The 19,281-nt window shown below is 52.1% G+C and overlaps 7 protein-coding genes across 7 annotated transcripts; 2 read left to right on the top strand and 5 right to left on the bottom strand.

Annotated features, from left to right (window-relative positions):
• Nucleotides 1-25: 25 nt before the first annotated feature.
• On the bottom strand, nucleotides 26-2,226 carry CCM_05087 (glucose-regulated protein; the record flags this gene model as incomplete). Its single annotated transcript, XM_006670233.1, has 4 exons — nucleotides 26-1,456; nucleotides 1,509-1,749; nucleotides 1,810-1,994; nucleotides 2,086-2,226. 4 exons carry the CDS (start codon nucleotides 2,224-2,226, stop codon nucleotides 26-28), a joined length of 1,998 nt encoding a protein of 665 aa, XP_006670296.1.
• Nucleotides 2,227-2,906: 680 nt separating this feature from the next.
• CCM_05086 (extracellular SCP domain protein Pry1, putative) lies at nucleotides 2,907-3,522 on the bottom strand (the record flags this gene model as incomplete). The annotated part of the gene is made up of 2 exons (XM_006670232.1): nucleotides 2,907-3,224; nucleotides 3,298-3,522. 2 exons carry the CDS (start codon nucleotides 3,520-3,522, stop codon nucleotides 2,907-2,909), a joined length of 543 nt encoding a protein of 180 aa, XP_006670295.1.
• Nucleotides 3,523-5,689: 2,167 nt separating this feature from the next.
• On the bottom strand, nucleotides 5,690-8,218 carry CCM_05085 (elongation factor Tu GTP binding domain protein; the record flags this gene model as incomplete). Its single annotated transcript, XM_006670231.1, has 4 exons — nucleotides 5,690-6,900; nucleotides 6,952-7,161; nucleotides 7,213-7,905; nucleotides 7,939-8,218. 4 exons carry the CDS (start codon nucleotides 8,216-8,218, stop codon nucleotides 5,690-5,692), a joined length of 2,394 nt encoding a protein of 797 aa, XP_006670294.1.
• A 543-nt stretch (nucleotides 8,219-8,761) lies between these two features.
• CCM_05084 (T-complex protein 1 subunit epsilon) lies at nucleotides 8,762-10,637 on the top strand (the record flags this gene model as incomplete). The annotated part of the gene is made up of 4 exons (XM_006670230.1): nucleotides 8,762-8,771; nucleotides 8,898-8,946; nucleotides 9,001-10,117; nucleotides 10,176-10,637. 4 exons carry the CDS (start codon nucleotides 8,762-8,764, stop codon nucleotides 10,635-10,637), a joined length of 1,638 nt encoding a protein of 545 aa, XP_006670293.1.
• Nucleotides 10,638-11,365: 728 nt separating this feature from the next.
• CCM_05083 (C6 transcription factor) lies at nucleotides 11,366-12,903 on the top strand (the record flags this gene model as incomplete). Its single annotated transcript, XM_006670229.1, has 4 exons — nucleotides 11,366-11,821; nucleotides 11,886-12,135; nucleotides 12,192-12,449; nucleotides 12,506-12,903. The coding sequence occupies 4 exons, from the start codon at nucleotides 11,366-11,368 to the stop codon at nucleotides 12,901-12,903; spliced, it is 1,362 nt and encodes a 453-aa protein (XP_006670292.1).
• Nucleotides 12,904-13,027: 124 nt separating this feature from the next.
• Nucleotides 13,028-14,065, bottom strand: CCM_05082 (RTA1 domain protein; the record flags this gene model as incomplete). The annotated part of the gene is made up of 3 exons (XM_006670228.1): nucleotides 13,028-13,273; nucleotides 13,346-13,780; nucleotides 13,850-14,065. The coding sequence occupies 3 exons, from the start codon at nucleotides 14,063-14,065 to the stop codon at nucleotides 13,028-13,030; spliced, it is 897 nt and encodes a 298-aa protein (XP_006670291.1).
• A 3,157-nt stretch (nucleotides 14,066-17,222) lies between these two features.
• On the bottom strand, nucleotides 17,223-18,470 carry CCM_05081 (uncharacterized protein; the record flags this gene model as incomplete). Its single annotated transcript, XM_006670227.1, has 1 exon — nucleotides 17,223-18,470. One exon carries the CDS (start codon nucleotides 18,468-18,470, stop codon nucleotides 17,223-17,225), a length of 1,248 nt encoding a protein of 415 aa, XP_006670290.1.
• Nucleotides 18,471-19,281: the final 811 nt, after the last annotated feature.

Raw genomic sequence — 19,281 nt, 5'->3', positions numbered from 1 at the left:
GCTCATGCCCCAATCATCAAAGTAATTACAGCTCGTCGTGGAAGTCGGCGTCAGCCTCCTCGCCAGGAGCGCCACCAGCGTACATCTTGGAGGTAATGGGGTGGGCGACGTTAGAAAGCTTCTCCTTCTGCTCCTCAAAGTCCTCAGCGGTGGCGTCGGCGCCGTTCTCCTCGAGCCACTCCTGAGTCTCCTTGACGGCGTCAATGATGGTCTCCTTGTCTTCGTCGTCAATCTTGCCACCAAGACCCTCCTCGTCGTTGACCTGAGTCTTTAGGCTGAAAGCGTAGTTCTCGAGACCGTTGCGAGCCTCAATGCGCTCGCGGGTAGCCTTGTCCTCCTCGGCGAACTTCTCAGCCTCGGCAACCATGCGTTCAATCTCTTCGGGAGACAGACGACCCTTGTCGTTGGTGATGGTAATGGACTCCTGCTTGCCAGTGCCCTTATCGTGGGCAGAGACCTTGAGGATACCGTTCGCGTCAAGATCGAAGGAGACTTCGATCTGAGGAACACCACGAGGGGCGGGGGGAATGCCGGTAAGCTCAAACTTGCCAAGATTGTTGTTATCCTTGGTCATGGAACGCTCACCCTCGAAGACCTGGATCAGGACGACAGGCTGGTTATCAGCGGCGGTCGAGAAGATCTGGCTCTTACGAGTAGGGATTTGAGTGTTGCGAGGAATCAGCTTGGTCATGACGCCACCAGTGGTCTCGATACCAAGGGTAAGGGGGTTGACATCCAGGAGAAGAATGCTGCCAGTGCCGTCCTCGCCAGACAAGACTCCTGCCTGCACCGCCGCTCCGAAAGCGACGGCCTCGTCGGGGTTGATGCCCTTGGAAGCCTTCTTGCCGCCAAAGTACTCCTCAATGAGGGACTGAACCTTGGGGATACGGGTGGAGCCACCGACCAGGACAATGTCGTCAATCTCAGACTTCTTGACGTTGGCATCTTTGAGAACCTGCTCGACGGGCTTGATAGTCTTCTTGAAGAGATCCATGTTGAGCTCCTCGAACTTGGCGCGGGTGAGGGTCTCGGAGAAGTCCTTGCCCTCGAAGAAAGCCTCAATCTCGATGCGGGTGCTCATCTGCGAGGAAAGAGTGCGCTTGGCCTTTTCAGTCTCGCGCTTAAGCTTACCCATAGCCTTGGCATCCTTGGTGATGTCGACGTCATTCTTCTTGTTGTACAGCTTGGCGAAGTAGTTGATGACGCGCTGGTCAAAGTCCTCACCACCAAGATGGGTGTCACCAGCGGTGGCGAGGACCTCAAAGACACCATCGTCAATGGAGAGGAGAGAGACATCAAAGGTACCACCACCGAGATCGTAGACAATGATCTGGCGCTCACCGTCAGTCTTGTCCAGGCCGTAGGCGATGGCAGCGGCGGTGGGCTCGTTGACAATTCGAAGAACGTTAAGACCGGCGATGATACCGGCATCCTTGGTGGCCTGGCGCTGGTTGTCCTGTTGGGGGTTAGCAGGCTGATGGTTGGAAGACCCACGGTGAGGAACTTACATTGAAGTAGGCGGGGACGGTGACGACGGCGTGAGTGACTGTCTTACCGAGGTAAGACTCGGCGACATCCTTCATCTTGCCAAGAATCATGGCAGAGACCTCCTCGGGAGTGAACTGCTTCTTTCCACCGTTGACTTCAACCTGGACGTTGGGCTTGCCATCCTTGGAGAGAACCTTGAAGGGGAAGTGCTTCAAATCGGACTGAACATCCTTGTCGTTGAACTTGCGACCGATGAGACGCCTGTAAAGCGGTTAGGAACCGAGCCAAGTGGATGGGAAGAGACGAAGGAGAGGTGCTTACTTGACGTCGAAAATGGTGTTGAAGGGGTTGGCGGCGGCCTGGTTCTTGGCGGAATCACCAACCAGACGTTCATCCTCGGTGAAGGCGACGTAAGAAGGAGTGATACGATTACCCTGATCGTTGACGAGAATTTCGACCTTGCCACCCTGCATCACACCGACGCAAGAGTAGGTAGTACCCAGATCCTGGGAGCTGTTAGCCATCAAGCTCCAAAGGAGCCATGGGCGCACCGCATCTGACGCCACAGGCGCAGGTGCGTTTGAAGGAACTACTTACAATACCAATGACAGTGCCATAATCTTCCTGGTCGGCGACCTCTGCGTTGACAGTCTGGACAAAGGCGAGGGGCGCGAAGAGAAACGCGATCCAAGCCAGGAGTCCGAGGCCCAGGGCCAGCGAACTACGGGAGCGAGCCATTGTGAGCTTCACTCTGTGTGTAAAAGAAAAAGAACGAATAAAAGGAGTCCAGACAATCCGATTCCCGATCCTCGAGGTGGCTGCTTCACCTGGGTAGAATTTTTGGAGATGGAGATGGGGAGGGAATGGGGATTGGAGGTGGAAGAATGAGGTGTCGCCGGGCTGACTTTATGAGCCGTTGTCCCAAAAAAGTCGAGGTGTCCAGATGGCACAAAAAGGCCAGATTTCACCTGTAAGGTACACCAGAACGGCGCTAACCTGTGGCCACTAGGGAGCTGCCCCCACGTGACAGGGGTTGCTTGTGGGGTCCATTTCGCACTGTGCGGCCACTGGCCCAACTTGACACCTGTTTGTTTATTATTTTAGTATTATACAAGGAATACTTAACAGAGTCTACGGCTTTTATTTCATTCACGTTGTTCTTTTCTAATTAGGAATGACTCTGCGGACTGACTCAGCCGACCAAAACGGCCAAATCAGAGAGTGCTTTGTTCACAATAGAAACCGTGCCGTGTTACTGACGCGAGTGCTCCCATCGCCGCCAATACCGCCTTGATAGAGATGGCAGTCATCATTTTCATTTCACGTACAAAAGATATGGACTGTGGAGTGGTACAAAGGATACATGGACAACTGTCAAGCAGTCAAAACAACTAAGCTGCCCTTAAGATCCCGCCACTTCATCCCAGGTACTCGTCGTTGGCATTGCCCGACACTTGACGACCAACATTCTCGCGGTAGTAGCGGTTGTTGTCGCCGGAAACGTTGCCAACGTTGAGGTACTCGCAGACGACGTGAAAGCCGTCGCTGCACTGGGCCCAACCGCAGCCCATTCTGGTCGTGTCTTTCCAGACGAGCTGCGTAAAGTGACCAGTGTTCGACGCAGGGCCGCCATTGTCAAAGTCGAAGTAAATTCGCTCGTGGCCAAAAACGTTGGCCCAGCAGCCCGAGGAGGTCCATTTGTCGCCAACGACCACGCTCTCACCATAAGGGGTGTCCTACAGAACGGTGTTATTAGCATCACATATTTCAGGGAAACCAACATGAACATGCGTGTAGATGTGGACGTACCGAGTGACCCATGGGGCATGTCTTAGCATAGTTAGTCGCATAGTCGGCCAGACCATCGTCCCACGATACAGGATTGGCACCATGCTGCGCGCGGTACCAATTGGTCACCTCGAGCATTTTCTCGTTGAAGTCGTCGCGGTCGCGTGACACTAGGGGCGCGGTTGAGGCCGCGCCAACCAAGACTAGAGCCTGAATGGCGCGCTTCGTGATGGTTTTGGCAAACATTGTAGAAGTATGATTGGATATAGATGTATAATGGACAGGAATATGAAGTGACTTGAGGTAGTGAGGTTTCAATCAAGCATTTGGTTGATTGCGGAAGGCGTCGCTTTTATATTGCGGTATTTGCTGAGTAGAAACTTAGCTCATAACAGTTGGAGTTACCAAGACGCGGTATTTACATAGGAGCCACTTAGTTCACCGTAGGACTTACGACGCGGTATTCACATAGTAGCCAATTAATTCACAGTTGGAGTTACCGACGAAGTCGGACATCCCGACTCTCGCTGTGACCGGCTCGGCTTCACTTCCAGGTCCTGTCTTATCCCTTGTGAATCCTCATCTGAGTACAAAAACTCAGCAGTTTGATGGCAGAAAAATGCTTGCTCAACGCAGCTGGTTGTCAGCGCGATCCTCCCAAGTTGTTGGTCGAATGTGTGATGAGCCTTGCGTGGTCCCTCACCAATGCCGCCAGCCACGAGGCCGAACGGAAATAGGATACAAATTTTGTTACCGATTATTGTAGTTAACAATGCGAACCCTGCAATCTTCTTTCGGACTTTACCGCAGACGTTGCAATCCTAGCGCCAGCGTCGAATACGTCACGTTTCGGCGTGGGCGTTGGCGAACTTTGTTTCTGATGCCACACTGTAGGGGTGACAAAGACCCAGGAAAAATGACGATTTCCTTTCGGGTTGCCACATTGGCAGTTGAACTCACCGGCATGCCCGCGGCGGCCTTGCCGCGACGTCTTGACCAGGCTGGCGAGCGAGGCGCACACTCCGCTGGTTCATCAAATAGGATGATGGTTACTCACGTTGTTATGGTTGTAGCGAAAGTTTATTTACAACTGAGCTTTTCAGGTAAACTTCTATGAGAGAATTCTGGCTTTGTTAGAAAGGCCTGAATGTACTGTGAGCAAGAACATATGGTAGAAGCAAAGGAGGAACTGCCGAATCATTCATCCCACGATCTGCGAATATATCCGTGGATCCTTCAGTCTAATAATCGCACGAAGGAGTACTAAAAATCGATCCATGGGAGTCTTTTATAGTCTAGAGCCTGTTTCGTGATGTGACTGTATACCTCTGGACACTAGTGATGAACGGACTGTAGCTCGAACAAGAGTCGCGACCGATCTAAGGTGAACACTCTGGCTCTTACGGAGATAAGACTACCAAGTACGCCATTGTGAACACTTTGATTGGGCTGGTAACTACCGCTTCAATTCTGCGGATTTCTTTTGGCGGAAAAATTGTGCCTCAACGGGCGCTTTCCTGGACTTAAGCCATCAGTGTCTCTAGTATTATAGTGTTCGAGGTTGTATGCACGACTTGTGATACGTTTCTGGGCCGTTCAAAGCAAAATTCACACCATGAATTCGACAACAGAGCACCTTCCGTTGTATTGTTCCACGTTTCGAGTTGCCTTTGTTCTTGCAGCACCTGTCCGTACAGTACCCGTACAGTGCCAACCCCCTGTTCGCAGCTCCACCACTTGGTCCAATTGCCTCATCGCCCGCCACCCATCGTGGCACTCTTGTCCAGCAGCGGGTTCCATTCGCTTCCAACATGAGTCATGATATGATTCGCAGGACTTCTTGACAAGAGCCTTGCCGCCAACCGCGAATCACATTTTCGTCATCGGCGTGACTTGCAACGCCATTGTCGCCTGGCTCGTCCTCAAAGGCCAGATCGCCAGCCGGGTGTGCCCCTGGAAACTTGGACCCGCCGCCAGGTGGCAAACCCAGCCAACTAACCCCAAACCGTCCCAAAACTGAGGGTTTCTTTGTGAGCGGCCGAACCTTGGGCGCGCCAGGGCCACCCAAAGGCCACCTGGTAACTAGGTAGGAAAGGGACCATATGAGGTTACCACGCCGTTCTTACATACCGCCTAGCAGATGGCGACTACAAGGCTATCGACCTTTTTGTTGGCTGTTTCCCCTCAGATGGTGCGTTGCACTGCCTGACCAGTCGCAAACCGTAGGACGCCATTCTGTTACTGGTCTGGAGCTTGTTTCCAAACCGACGCAGATGCTAGCTCTCGTTCCTACCTTATTAAGGCGCCTCAAATTCCTCTTACGGTGGCACGTCTGTTTAAAACCCCAATTTTGCAATCAATTCGCAAAGGATATATACGTGTTATAATACCATGTTTCATTGTCTCGTTAAGTCTATTCTAGAAGGCCGGCAGCAATAGTCTCACCTCCAGCTCTAAGAACCACTCTCTGGCCTGCTTCTAGCGGAACCTTCTCGGCGAGTTTGATCACGACTCTGGCGACACCACCTGGCTGGATCACCTTGGGCTTCTTCTTGATGACCTCTCCCGTGGCCTTATCCAGCGAGGCAGTCATGCTTAGTATTTGGCCAGGCGCATGTAGGCGGCCACGATGGAGGTCAATCGGCATGGGCATCAGATGCTCAAACGCCATAGCCTTGATGGTAAAAGTATCGCTGCAAGGAATGGGCTTGGCTGCGTGACATAAGATGTCACCAGCACGAATGTGAATCGGATCAATATCAGTAAGCGCGATGCTGACATTTTGCCCTGCAACGGCCCAATCTTGAGCGTCCGTGTCGACCATGATGGACTTGATATAAGCCGTTTCTCCGCTAGGCTGCACCACGAGCGAGTCGCCAATCTGTATGGTTCCCGAATCGATACGACCAGCCAACGTTGTCGTACCTTGCTGCATGGAGCGAAAAATCTCGGAAATAGCCATGCGGAAAGGCTTCTTGAGCGCTCGAACCGTAGTTGGTTCCGAGCCCTCCAAAGCATCCAGCAGAGTCCCCCCCTGATACCAAGAGGCCGCCGGGGCAGTGATATCCTTGACAATGTTCTCACCATCCAACCCGGAAATAGGAACAAAGTCGACATTTTTGTCTTGGAAGCCAAGGCCTGTCAAAAAGCCCGTGACCTCCTGAGTAATGTCTTCGAAGCGGTCTTTTGACCATCCCACCATGTCGAGCTTGTTGACAGCCACAATAACACGTTGCAGGCCGAGGCTTCGCAAAAGCAGAATATGCTCTCGAGTTTGGCCCTTGAGGCCTTTCTCATAGGCGCCGATATTGGCATCAATGACCAGGATGGCAAAATCTGCCTGACTTGCGCCAGCAATCATATTGGGAACAAAGTCGCGGTGGCCAGGTGCGTCGAGGATAGTATACTTGGTCTTGTCGGTTTCGAAATAGTTGGTAGCGATATCAATGGTGACACCACGCTCCCGCTCTTCGCTCCGCTGATCCATGACCCAGGCTAGAGCGAAGGACTGTTTACCATTCTTCTCGGCTTGTCGCTTGTATTTGTCGACGGTTCTTTGGTCAACATATTTCAAGTCCACCAGCAAGCGGCCCATCAAAGTGCTTTTGCCGGCGTCGACATGACCTACCAAAGACGTTAGTGCTGTCCTAGTTTCGAGACCATTGCTTAACATACCGACAACCACGAAGCTAGTAGACTTCTTAGCACCGCTCTTCTCATATTCCTTGACAACGTCCAGTCCCTTTGTTTTTGGTGGTGGCACAGCGTTGACTTTCAAACCGGCGACCTTTTTCGCAATGTCGTCCGTCTTGTCGTCAGCTTTCGACCCGCCATCGGTTTTCCTCTTAGGTGCCGCTTTGGGACCTGGAGTAACCTTTTTACCGGCTGAAGAGACATTAGAATTAGCCCTTTATTTTGCCCTCGCAAGGTTCGAACCTTTCGCCTGCGCTGCGAGCACAACATCGTCTGGACTAGGCTCGGAGAATGCAGAGGCAAGGTATGTCGGTGACGATGCATATGACATGGCAAAAATATCCTGTTTCTGTTTCTGGCCACCCCCTGGAGCAGGCCCAATCAAAGTTTGAGCAAATGCGGACGGCGTTGGGCGCTGACCAAGTACATTGACCTGGGCTTCCATGCCATGCAATGGTTCATCTGAAGCGTTGTATGATATAATATCTGATGCGGTTGACGAAGGTTCTGGTTCAAGATGACTCCTCTTTTGCATAGGAGTTGGTGTAGACGATGCTGAGGCAGACGGTGCGTTTGTTTGTCTGGCTGACTTCTGAGAGGATATTGATAAATCTTGCAGCCCTTTCTCTGCTTGAAGTTCTTTTTCTTGCGTCTTCTTCTTTCTAGCAGCGGCTAAAGCTTGAAGTTTGGACAATTTGGGAGCACCGTCGCCACCACCTAGCAAGCCTCCACGTGGAGTGCAAGGGGCGATAAAGGTAGTATGCCTGTCGGTAGGCGTCCGTAGCCATGGCATATCTAGAAAATATGCCTCCATTGGAAGTATTGGGACTTCAACAATGGGAAATGCGAATCTCTGAAAAGAACCTTGTCCTGCACTATACCCGCCACAATTGCTCCCTCGTAGGCCTGCTCCGTTGGCGCCACCACAGGCAGCAGCTGATGAGGAAGAAAAATCCGATAAAAACGTACCTTCAGGTGCCGACTTCTTAGGAGTAGGCTTGGGAGTTGGAGAAATAAAAGTCCTTTGAAGGTAACCGACCGACTTCTCGACGTCGAAGAAATAGTGCCAGAGAGCTTCCTGTATTTGCGGCACAGACACCTTGCTGACTTCCTCCCCAAGCGCCTTTTGAACCTCTTCAGTACCAATGGCCATGGATATCTTATCCTCTGGGCTTAGACCATCGTCCTCCTCTTCTTCGTAGACATCCTCTTCAGGATCATAATAATCGTCGTCCTCGTATGAGGCCATGTTGCGGTATGATGTCACAATATCTGTCGATTGAGAAAGGGAAGTTGTGGCAAGGTTGCACGGATGCGGAGGTAGGATGGAGTAGAAAATAGAGAGGAGGAGAGGTTTGAGGTATGAGGTATGCTCGATCTCATATATATATCAGAATTGTAAAAGAAGGTTGGCTAGGGCGACCGGCGTGAATTTAATAAATGATAAAGTTTGCGGTTTCGCAAAGCTTGATTTTGGAGGGGCAGAACCTGGTGTCCCGCCACTGGCGCGGGGCACACGCCACTGAAAAGCATCCCGCTACCTAGAGGCAGTGGCAGTGGCACACGACGAGGGGTTGTGCGGGCAATTTAGCGGAATTTTCATTTCGCCGTGTCCCGCTTAGTATGCTGCAGGCTAGCAAGTGCCCCCCAATGAGTCGAAAATTACGGATTCGCGTGGAACAGCTTGGAGCTATTCTCACCTGCCGACCCGTGGTACAGATTTTGGCTGTTTCTAAGACTACCAACCCTATTCTACCAGATAGCATCGTCGCAAAGACGATTCGCCGCCAAAATGTCGTTAAGTGAGTTTGCCCACAACATGCACAAGAAGTGCCCTGAAGCTAACTCCCACAGATCTGGATATGAACAATGGTGAGAGCCACCACCGCCATTTGCGCGACTGACGGTGATACTAACCTTCAACCTAGCCACGATGATCAAGGACGAACAGGGCCGTCCTTTCATTGTAGTCAGAGAGTAGGTTCCTGGCAACGTCACGCAAATTGATGATGCATACTGACTTGTTCGCAGCCAGGGGAGGAAGAGGCGTCAGTACGGTAACGAGGCAGTCAAATCCCACATCCTCGCCGCACGAACCGTGGCCAACATCGTCAAGACCTCTCTTGGACCCCGAGGTCTCGACAAGATCATCATTTCTTCCGATGGCGACATTACGATCACGAACGACGGCGCCACGATTATGCAACAAATGGAGATTAGCAACCACGTAGCCAAGTTGCTCGTGGAGCTTTCCAAGTCGCAGGATGATGAAATTGGCGATGGCACCACCGGTGTAGTTGTTCTGGCTGGCGCTTTGCTGGAGCAGGCTGCCGATCTCATTGACAAGGGCATCCACCCTATCCGAATCGCCGATGGCTACGACCAAGCCTGCGACATTGCGGTTGCCGAGCTTGACAACATCTCGGATAAGATTGAGTTCACAAAAGACGACACTGCCAACCTAGTCAAGGTTGCCCACACCAGTCTGGGCAGCAAGATCGTATCCAAGGCTCATGATCAATTTGCCAATATTGCTGTCGATGCTGTTTTATCGGTCGCCGACCTGGAGCGCAAGGATGTCGACTTTGAGTTGATCAAGGTTGATGGTAAGGTCGGTGGTTCTCTCGAGGACTCTATTCTCGTAAAGGGAGTCATCATCGACAAGGACTTTTCTCACCCCCAGATGCCCGACGAAGTCAAGGATGCCAAGATTGCCATCCTTACCTGCGCATTCGAGCCCCCGAAGCCCAAGACGAAGCACCATCTCGACATCACGAGCGTTGAGGAATTCAAGAAGCTACAAAACTACGAGAAGGAGAAATTCATTGAGATGATTGACCAAATAAAAGATACCGGCGCCAATCTCGTCATTTGCCAGTGGGGCTTCGATGACGAGGCCAACCACTTGCTTCTACAGAACAAGCTTCCCGCTGTCCGCTGGGTAGGAGGCCCCGAGATCGAGCTTATTGCTATTGCCACGAACGGACGTATCGTTCCGCGATTCGCGGACCTCACGGCCCAGAAGCTGGGCTACGCGGGTATTGTTCGGGAGATGACTTTTGGCACGACGCGGGAGAAGATGCTGGTCATCGAAGAATGCGCCAACACAAGAGCTGTCACTGTATTCGTGCGTGGAAGCAACAAGATGGTACGTTGAACATGCTAGAGGCCAAATATGAGCAATCACAACGCTAACCGATTTCAAGCTCATCGATGAGGCTAAGCGATCGCTGCACGACGCTCTTTGCGTTGTACGCAACCTGGTCAAAGATAACCGCGTTGTGTATGGCGGTGGTGCTGCCGAAATTGCTTGCTCTATCGCCGTTGAGGATGCCGCTGCCAAGACGGCCGGTTTGGAGCAATACGCAATGCGGGCATTCTCCGAGGCCCTCGATGCGATCCCCATGGCCCTGGCCCAGAACAGCGGTCTCAACCCTATCTCGACACTGGCAGAAATCAAGAGTCAGCAGGTCAAGGCTGGTCCTGAAAGCCGCGGCAAGCTTGGTGTGGACTGTATGGGCCGCGGGAGCAACAACATGAAGGAGGCTTTTGTGATTGATCCTTTGATTGGCAAGAAGCAGCAGCTGCAGCTAGCCACACAGCTGTGTCGCATGGTGCTCAAGGTAAACAATGTTATTATCGCAGGCTCGGACGACAATGAATGGTAAAAAAAGAGGTATGAAGGGAGATTACAAAAGAAGATTAGACGGAAATATACCACGAAACAAGTAAATAGTGGACTAGAGTTATTTTTGTCTACCTATCCATCAATGACAAGTCCTCGCGCGAAACCGACCGGTTCCTGTGAGGCTGTGCAAACTCGATGGAACCTATGCGGGCTCGCGTGCAGCCCTTCGGCCTATTTCGTGGGGCAATCAACGATCCGCCCCTGGACCATTACGAATATCGTCTGAGCGGAAAGCCCTAAATCCCCTGCATAGATCCACGTTGCTGCTTTTCTTGTGAGCAGGCTGAAATTGATGCCATTTCCGGAGAAGGCCTGCTTGCTCAACGGTCATGTTTCATAAGGCTGCGTCATCCCCAAGGGCTTTGCTTGGGGTGGGTGGCCCATGAAGGCGCGCCGGCGGAATCCTTGCACCACTCACAGCCGCTCCGCTGCCCACTTTGCGTCGACACGGCCGACGAGGGGTAGCTGTTTTTCTTCTAGAAAGGTTGATCATCATCCCATCCTACATACATTCAAGTCTTTTGTCAAGAATCCTCCGCTGAGCCATTGTAGCGACTCCAACCAGCGCGCATCCTCACCCAACGTTGCTGGCCACTACATTGGAGCACGACTGATGCCACGAAGCATCTGGACACGTTTCAGCCGCCGTCTTCACTAGTTGCAGTTTATTAGTCCATTGTTAGGGCCGCCTCGCGCGCAAGCTAGATCATGTCCGACTCCGCCAATACAGACATGTCCGACTCGGCAACGCCGCCAGAGACGCCGGCGTCGTCGTCATCGGGCTGCTCCGACAGTGTGACGACGACCCGGGCCAAGCGCCGCCCGATTCCGCGCAAAGGGCACACAAAGTCCCGCGGCGGCTGCGCCAACTGCAAGAAGCGCAAGGTCAAGTGCGACGAGGTCACGCCGGCCTGCGGCGCGTGCCGCCGCCTCGGCTACGACTGCCTGTACTTTGAGAACAAGCTGCAGGTGAGGGCCCGGCGCGAGGAGCCGCTCAAGGCCCTCGTCATCAGCCAGACGCCGGCCAAGACGCTCAGCTGCGACCCGTCGTGGTTCTCGCTGGATGATATGCGCTTCTTTCAGCACTTTATCTTTTCCGCCTACCCGTCGCTGCCGTTGGACGGCTGGGAGATCTGGCGCGAGGTCGCGCAGATGGCCCATCAGGTACGCAAGAGGCATTCGTGTGGTCATGGCCTGAAAATGAACCGCGTCTAATTGGAGACTCCAGCACGACTTTTTGCTTCACGCAATGCTCGGCCTCGGCGCATCGCACCTCTCCATCATTAGCCCAAACTCTTATACACAGGCGGCCCTAAGACATCGCATCACTGCCTTGGAAGGATTCAAAAGGTTCATCTCGACTGCTGGCCAATCAAGAGAGCATGCCGATGCTGCTTTTGCGACTGCTCTCGTCTTGACGTTCCAGGCCACTCAGATGAGAGACGGGCTCAACGACTTTTTGACAATGATCCGTGGCTGTACGCTGTCTTCTAACACCGGGGTTAAATCTTATCACTGGCTGACCCTCTCTTAGGTAACCTCATAGGTACTCATGCTATGGGGCAGTTCTCATCATCGCGATTCAGAACATTCGAGAAGGAATTATATCTGCGTCGGCTGACAGAAGTGGTACCCCTCGACAGGCCGATCCCGCACTTTGACGAGGAGGCAATCAGAGGGTTCATGGCGAGTCTTGAAAATCTCGGCCCGCTGTGTCGCATCATCGAAGAATTGCAATACTTGTCCATCATGCGAAGCATTGCTACCCAAGCGCTACACAGCCCTGTGAATGGTAAATACGTGTTGCGTCTCCTGACAACCCGCGCCAAGTTCTGACTCGACTCTTAGCATACTATGAGCATACACGCATCTATGACGTACTGTGCGATATCGACGCCGAGCAATTTCCTGCTTTTATCGACGACTCAAATTACATCGGGCGCCTTCTCATTATGCACATGATTGTGCTCGACTATGTGATGGGCACAACCATCTTGCAAGAACGACGGCATGCGGCGCCGGCCTTGGTGCCGCAAAACGTCTACGACTACATCAAGATGATGCTCTTGACATGGACTCAGCGAATACAAGAAAAACTTCCCATGGAATACAAACCATATGGTCTGTGGCCCGTTACGTTTACTCGGCGCTGCATCGACGATGGAGAAATGAGGTTGCTTGACAGCGGGGGCGACACAGTGAAGCTGGTTGGGGAAACGCTGCGGGAATTGGTCCTGGACACTTAGAAGGAGCAATTGTATTTTTAGCCATTTCGAATTCGCAGCTGTGAGAATAGTATTTCTATCGGATCCATGACATTGCATCTTTTGGCTACGAGACTAGCGAGCTCCATGACACTTCTAGGAGCGCTTACACCATGCGCTCGTGTGAGGTGGACGTGCTTGTCGCCATTTCGGTGCCGAGTTGTTTCCTTGCTCCGGCCTTTTTGGAGAGCAGCGCGCTGCGTGGCAGATGTTGCGACGGGTGCCAAACGCAAAAGGCTCCGATGGCCACGGCCATTGGCAACGCCTCAAACACCCAAAACAGCCACTCGTTGCGGAAAGCGTAGCCCTGCATCCCCTCCGTAAACTCACAGACGCGATAGACGCAGCGAATCTAGCAGAAAAAAAAAGTCATCAGTCTCGCGCTTTGTCGCAGCAAAAGGGAAAAAAATCGGGGTTTCTTTACCATGATAGCAATACTCGAAATGTAGACGGCACAGACGACCTTGCGCCAGCCGGCCGGCGCGTCGGGCACCGCAAGCCGGCGCGCCAAGAAGTGGAAGCGACCGAGCACGGCGAGAAACAGCCCAAAGGCGAGCAGCTGCAGCAGCAAGCCGCCAATCAGCATGTACCGCCCAATCTTCTCCCGGGGCCCTGTCCAGCTGCCCGCGCTGGCCACGGCCGACCCGTTGCCCTGCACGACAAACGAGGCAATGTCCAAGCTGACGAAGATGGGCGTGAGCAGCCGGCCGGGGATGCCGAGGATGCGGTGGCGCGCCGGCGCGAGGACGCACAGGATGAGGCGGCTGATGAGCTGGTAGTTGCCGGCGGCGATGAAGACGGGGGCGAGGACGGTCAAGGTGAGCGTCAATATGTACGGGATCTGGAGAGAAATTTGGTCCTGTTAGGGGGTTGCTGTACTATCTCCATGCTGCCGGTGCGGGGGTTTTCTTTTTGAGGGTTGACTCACGAGGACCGCTTGGTTCTTGGCCGAGTAGACGCGGCAGGCGTAGCCCGCCACTTCCACCGCGGCGCCGACGACGACGGCAGAGAAGAACCAGGCGCGGTGCTTGACCCAGGTGGTGTAAGTGGTGGCGACGAATAAGAGACTGTAGATGACGCATCCGACGACCGCCAGAGGAAAGGAGGGGTTGTACACCCAAATAGAGTCATTGTTGCTGGCCATGTTTATCTTTTCGTAATGTATTAATAATGACCAGGACTTGATATTAGAAAGTCTTGTTGGAGCTATACACACCTCGAGGAAATGCCACTGCGATGGCGGCAACTTATATAGACGGCTCGTACCAGTCGGATTCCAACGAGGCCCAGATCTGACGCAACACCTGCGCCGGAATGAAATATTCCAAGCATCAGCTCGGCTTTCAAAACAGGCCGCGTCAGAGTTCTTCCAGTCAAAGGCCACGAAAATACGCTCCGATGCGAGATGTACGCTGGGTTGGCCGGGGTAGCCGCGCGGGGCTGAGATGTCGTTTTCCTATTTAGGAAAGCTGGTTATGGAGACAAAATAACCTGTCAGTGCGATACTGTTATCTTCTTGATTCTTATCATTTTAAATTATATCCACTGAAACGGCCCTACCTTATATGGAAACGCGTAGATTAAATTTGCTACTTTCGGCTGCTCGGTTGTTGTATTGGTCGTCTTTGCTGCTGGAACCTGACGCTGATGCTCGCATTTGTCAATTAGGAACCAACACTTTCCTATAGAAAACGTTCAAATAAATTGCATATCAATAGCTGAGGTTGATCCCCCTTTGACAAAGTAAATAAGCTAGTTTGGTGCGTTTTCATTCATGTTATTATAGTGTATAGGCGATGGTGAGCTGGACCCCTGTTGTTGTTGCTGAGCGTTTCAGATGAAACATGATTAGGATCATCTTCAGCTACCAGATTATTATTATTATTTATGGCTGTTTAAAGCCGGGGAAAATGTCTGAAAAGGGCAAACGGCGCCTGCGGGGACTTATCAAACTTTAAATTTTACAAATAATTCTGAGAAATCTATCCAACAGGCCTCTTGGGGCTTTCGCTGGTTGGTCGCGGGGTTGAAATAACAAGGCCGCTCGGGGGCCTGCAACCTGGACAGGGGAAGAGATGTAAGAAGGAGCGTGTGCAGGGCTATCTCGGGCAGACCTCGCTGAAAAAACGAGGTTTCTCGGGCAACTCACCAAGCCAACCGGCACCTAGAGTATCGTCAACGTGTCTGCGTTGGCCGAACCAGGGAGGCGCTGTCCTTCCCCCTTCAGCTACCAGACAGCCTGGAGATTAACAGATTTCATATTTTATGTAGCTAGCAAGGTCTACTTTCTTTCCTTGGAATAATGTGCCATCGTCTGCCGCTTATACGCAGCCGGTAGAAGCGCTACAGTACAGCCAAGACGCGGGCAATGTGTGCGTGCCGTGGCCTAGGGAACAAAGGCAGAAGCCACGGACGCACAAAACACAATTTGGGGCAGAGGGAGACGTTGCGACGCCGCCCCCATCCATTGGTGTACACGTTGCTGGCATAATTTCACCGCTTATTCGTGTTGACGCGCACATCCGGCGGTTTGCTGCGACGATTTGCCCGCAGGCACTGTGGTCTATGCGAAAATAAAGGTTGGACGATAAGAGTCCCTGCCCCTCGCCTTCCTTGGTCCGGGTTCTCTTGATTTCTCGATGAAGTTTGAGAAGACTACACTCAGCCATCATCGTCCTCGCTGTCGGTGAGCCTTGGCCGGGCGACTTCCCGGCCGCCGCATGTCTTAGACAACATCGGGGGCCATCAGGCGATGTAGGGAGAAAACAACACCTAGAGAAATACTTGAAAAGAAAATAAATAATCTAGTAAATATTTAACAATTGAACCATTAATCTTTGATATTTTTTTTATTTTTGTAAAAAAATACTAGATGCAGGGGAACACGGGCGGAGGGGGCGGTGTGCGAGCAAGAGACCACGCTTATTCGCGCCTGCATATAATCGCAGGTCATCTGCCTTCCATTTGCTGAGCTGGCATGCCCCCCCTCGCCCTCCTCGGAGGCTTTTTTTCTTGTTAATGTTTTTTTTTTTTGCTCTGCGTTTTTCCAGGTCACGGCTGTTTTTAGCACCGAGCTACGCATTCGGGCGCTGAGAATTCCTGCCGTGTGGCTCGGACGGCCAAACACGTCGTTTGGCCGCTCAGAGCCGAGCGCTGCTTTTACAGGAACATCCGTGCCTGCGCCGCAAAAACTTGTCATGACGGCGTCAACAAAACGCGGGCGGGATACTAGACCTCCATCGAACACCAAGCCACCTGCGAGGCTATTTTTGCCTTGGAGGGGGGGGCTTGCCGCTGGCGACCCGATGGGCGGCCTTGAGCTTCGATTCTTGGGCCACACACAAACCACGCCCCCCCCCCCCCCCCTCATCATTCGGACGCAAAACGCACGAGGGAGCGGGAAACGTTGGCGTTGGCCAATTTTTTTCTTTTTCTTTTCTAGTTTGTGAAATAAAACACGCCCTCTAGTTACCGGCCAAGACAAAAGGCAAAGAGGGTTGTGATGCCATGACCATGCAAGGGCCGGACCCCGGTGGCCACTACATCGGTGGCCGTGATCACGGCGCGGCTCCGCACCAAGCCCGCGGGCCAACCTGACGCTTGACGTGGCAGTTGGACAGTCACTAGGGCTGTATGGAAGTTTGGTCTTTTTGCCAGTTCTGGACTTGGTCTCTTCATATTGGGCTGAAAATCGTACACGTAGACGGCCACGTCTATGCTCACCTGAGCTCGACAGGTTCGTGTTGCTTCGTCTGCGTGGTATTGTTGCTTGCGGCAAGTACCGTGGCGTAGTATTAGTGAAAATATTACAGCTTTTTGAAGAAAGCATTTTTTTTGTTGCTAACTTTTTTTAATTATAATATCCACGATATTTTATATGGCTGTTCGTCCGGTATTGCCGGCCCCCATGGTGTCACAAGCCATCTCGCCGAATCAATCACCAATGGCGCCACAATAAGCGGCAGCGGCACCGTTTTAAACTGGTGTTGACTACAGACATCATTCCACTTTTAAGCACTCACATTACGGGATATCCATCTTGAACTTCCATGCTTAGCTACTATCTGATTTGATGCTACAAATTCCTTTTGGGTGCTCTTGCTTCTTTGATGAACGCTGAACCATTATTTCAAATTTGCCAGGCGCAAAGCGTTCGGAATTCGGAACTGCAAGCACACTAGTCAGACGACGGAATCACATTCACACCAGTGGAAAGCTCATTGTATGTCGTTGGCTTGCAAGGCGAGTCGCGCGGCGCGTATCGCGCTTCTTGTGGAATAAAGCGCAGCGTCGTCTCGAAATCATTGGTCCCAAGTCTTTAGATCAGCCTTGACCATGTCGCGCTCGTCTTGGCCGTGGACACGGCGCGCGCCCGGCCGCCCAAGAGCCAACAGCGTAAAGGTCAGGAGCTGTCCGACGGCCGTGCGAAAGTGGAAGCTGTCCGGATGGGCAGCAACCTCGGAGTTGAACTCGACCAGGTGGTAGTAGAGGGTGCTAGGCGCGCTCCAGTCCACCTTGAGGAAGACTGTTGCCTCGCCCGTCGTCAGCAGGCCATACTCAAGGCCGATATGAATCATAAAATGATAGACGTGAGTGAGGGCAGCGGCGGTTAGTCTCTCGGCATCGTACTGAAAGTGCTCGTTTGGATCGGCATCCGTCGGGATTGTTGTGCGATTGACAACGTCTCTGTGGATATTCATTGGTTGTAAGCCAGCACGTAGGTGCGCCGCTGTAAGCTTGTGCGGTGCTGTATTTTCGCAGACGTAGACCATGTTGGGCATTGCCGTAGGATCCCCATCGGAGCGATACATATAAGTCTGGTTGGGCCGGGACTGGTCGGATACTGGGTCCAAGTGAGGAGTTCGCGGGGCTGACTGACTCTCGGCCTCAGAAACTTCTCGTGAGTTGTCGCTCGACGCGAGAAGGTGGTATTGAAATACGACACCATCGCCCATATCGTACATACTCCTGACTTGTTCCACCTCTGTCAGTCGTTTGAGAATCATCTCGACGGGATACTCGACAGCACTTTGAAGAAAACGTTGGAGAAATCTTTCGTTTGCGATACGATGCTTCGAGACCCTCTCGCCTAGTGTGGACAAGAAAATCCGAGTTTCAAAAGAGGGTGCAATGGCCAGGATAGCACTTTGAAGCTTGTCATATATTATCCTCTGGTCTTCGACAAGGTCAGGCCATGGCTTGAGGCTCGTAGGGCAGTACTTGTTGGTCGGGTCGGTGACGGTGCCTTTTGACGTGAGTGATTTGTCGGTTTCGAATGCCAGTTGGGAAAAGACGAGGTGGTGACAAGCATCAATGTATTCCTGCAAATTTGTCGGCCTAGTTTGGTCCATCAATTCATCAGCCCGCCGCTTTGCCTCGTCAGCTTGCCGGTTTGCCTCGTCAGCTTGCCGGTTTGCCTCGTCAGCTTGCCGGTTTGCCTCGTCAGCTTGCCGGTTTGCCTCGTCAGTTTGCCGCTTTTCCTCCTCGGCTCGTAGAGCTGCAGCCCGCGAGAGCCTCTTAAGCTCTTCTATTCTGTTGTTGTTGGTCATGGGCTGTGGTGTGTAAGGGAAGCGAAGCTCGCCTTGCTTGCCGTGATAGGTCTTGTGGGGACACGGAGGCAGGCAAACGGTTAAGTGCGCTACTGAATAATAAGTAATTTGGAGGGACCTCGGAGTCGAGTTGATATGTATGTATATAATACTGATTATCTGATACATGCATATGCTCTGTACCTGATACAAGAACATGGCAACAATGTTTACAAGAATCGTGCCGTCGCCTTTTCTACAGCCGCCGCAGGCCTTGCTTATAATTTCAGTACCTATTACTGAGCACTGACTTGCACACACGTATGTAATACTGTGGTTGATCCTGTGCTAAGATAGTGGGTGGCTGTGCCACCACGTTAAAGTGTACCTAGGTACATACCAAAAGGCAGATAAGTATCGTACCCTCTATTAATGAGCTTATTAGTAAAGAGGAAGGTGTTTTTTATTTTTGAAAAGATAAGAGAGACCAGAAAATAAACAAAATTAGAAAGTTAATCAATAGTAAGAAAAAAAGATAAAAAAATATGGAAGATAATATCTCAACCGGAGGCCCGTAGCCTACCTACATAGGTAGCTATGCCCAGATGCTGAGTTACGAAACTGTGACTCAGTTCTCTAAATCAGGTATAACTCGACATAATCGACGTAACTTTCATATTTCAGCCAGTCAGAGGCTACAAGTAGGTGCCTCTTTGACTAAAAAACGGCCTCTGGCTGTGAGCCATACATCGTGCAAAAATCAGTGACTCAGTCACAGCTTTTTGGCCCTGGCAGTACCTTCAACCCTCGCCCACAACCCACTGTATCCACC

The sequence above is a fragment of the Cordyceps militaris genome, assembly GCF_000225605.1.
Source record: "Cordyceps militaris CM01 unplaced genomic scaffold CCM_S00004, whole genome shotgun sequence".
Taxonomy (NCBI): Eukaryota; Fungi; Ascomycota; class Sordariomycetes; order Hypocreales; family Cordycipitaceae; genus Cordyceps; species Cordyceps militaris.
Note: the sequence above shows the minus strand (reverse complement) of the source record. Positions and strands in the feature narration are given on the sequence as shown.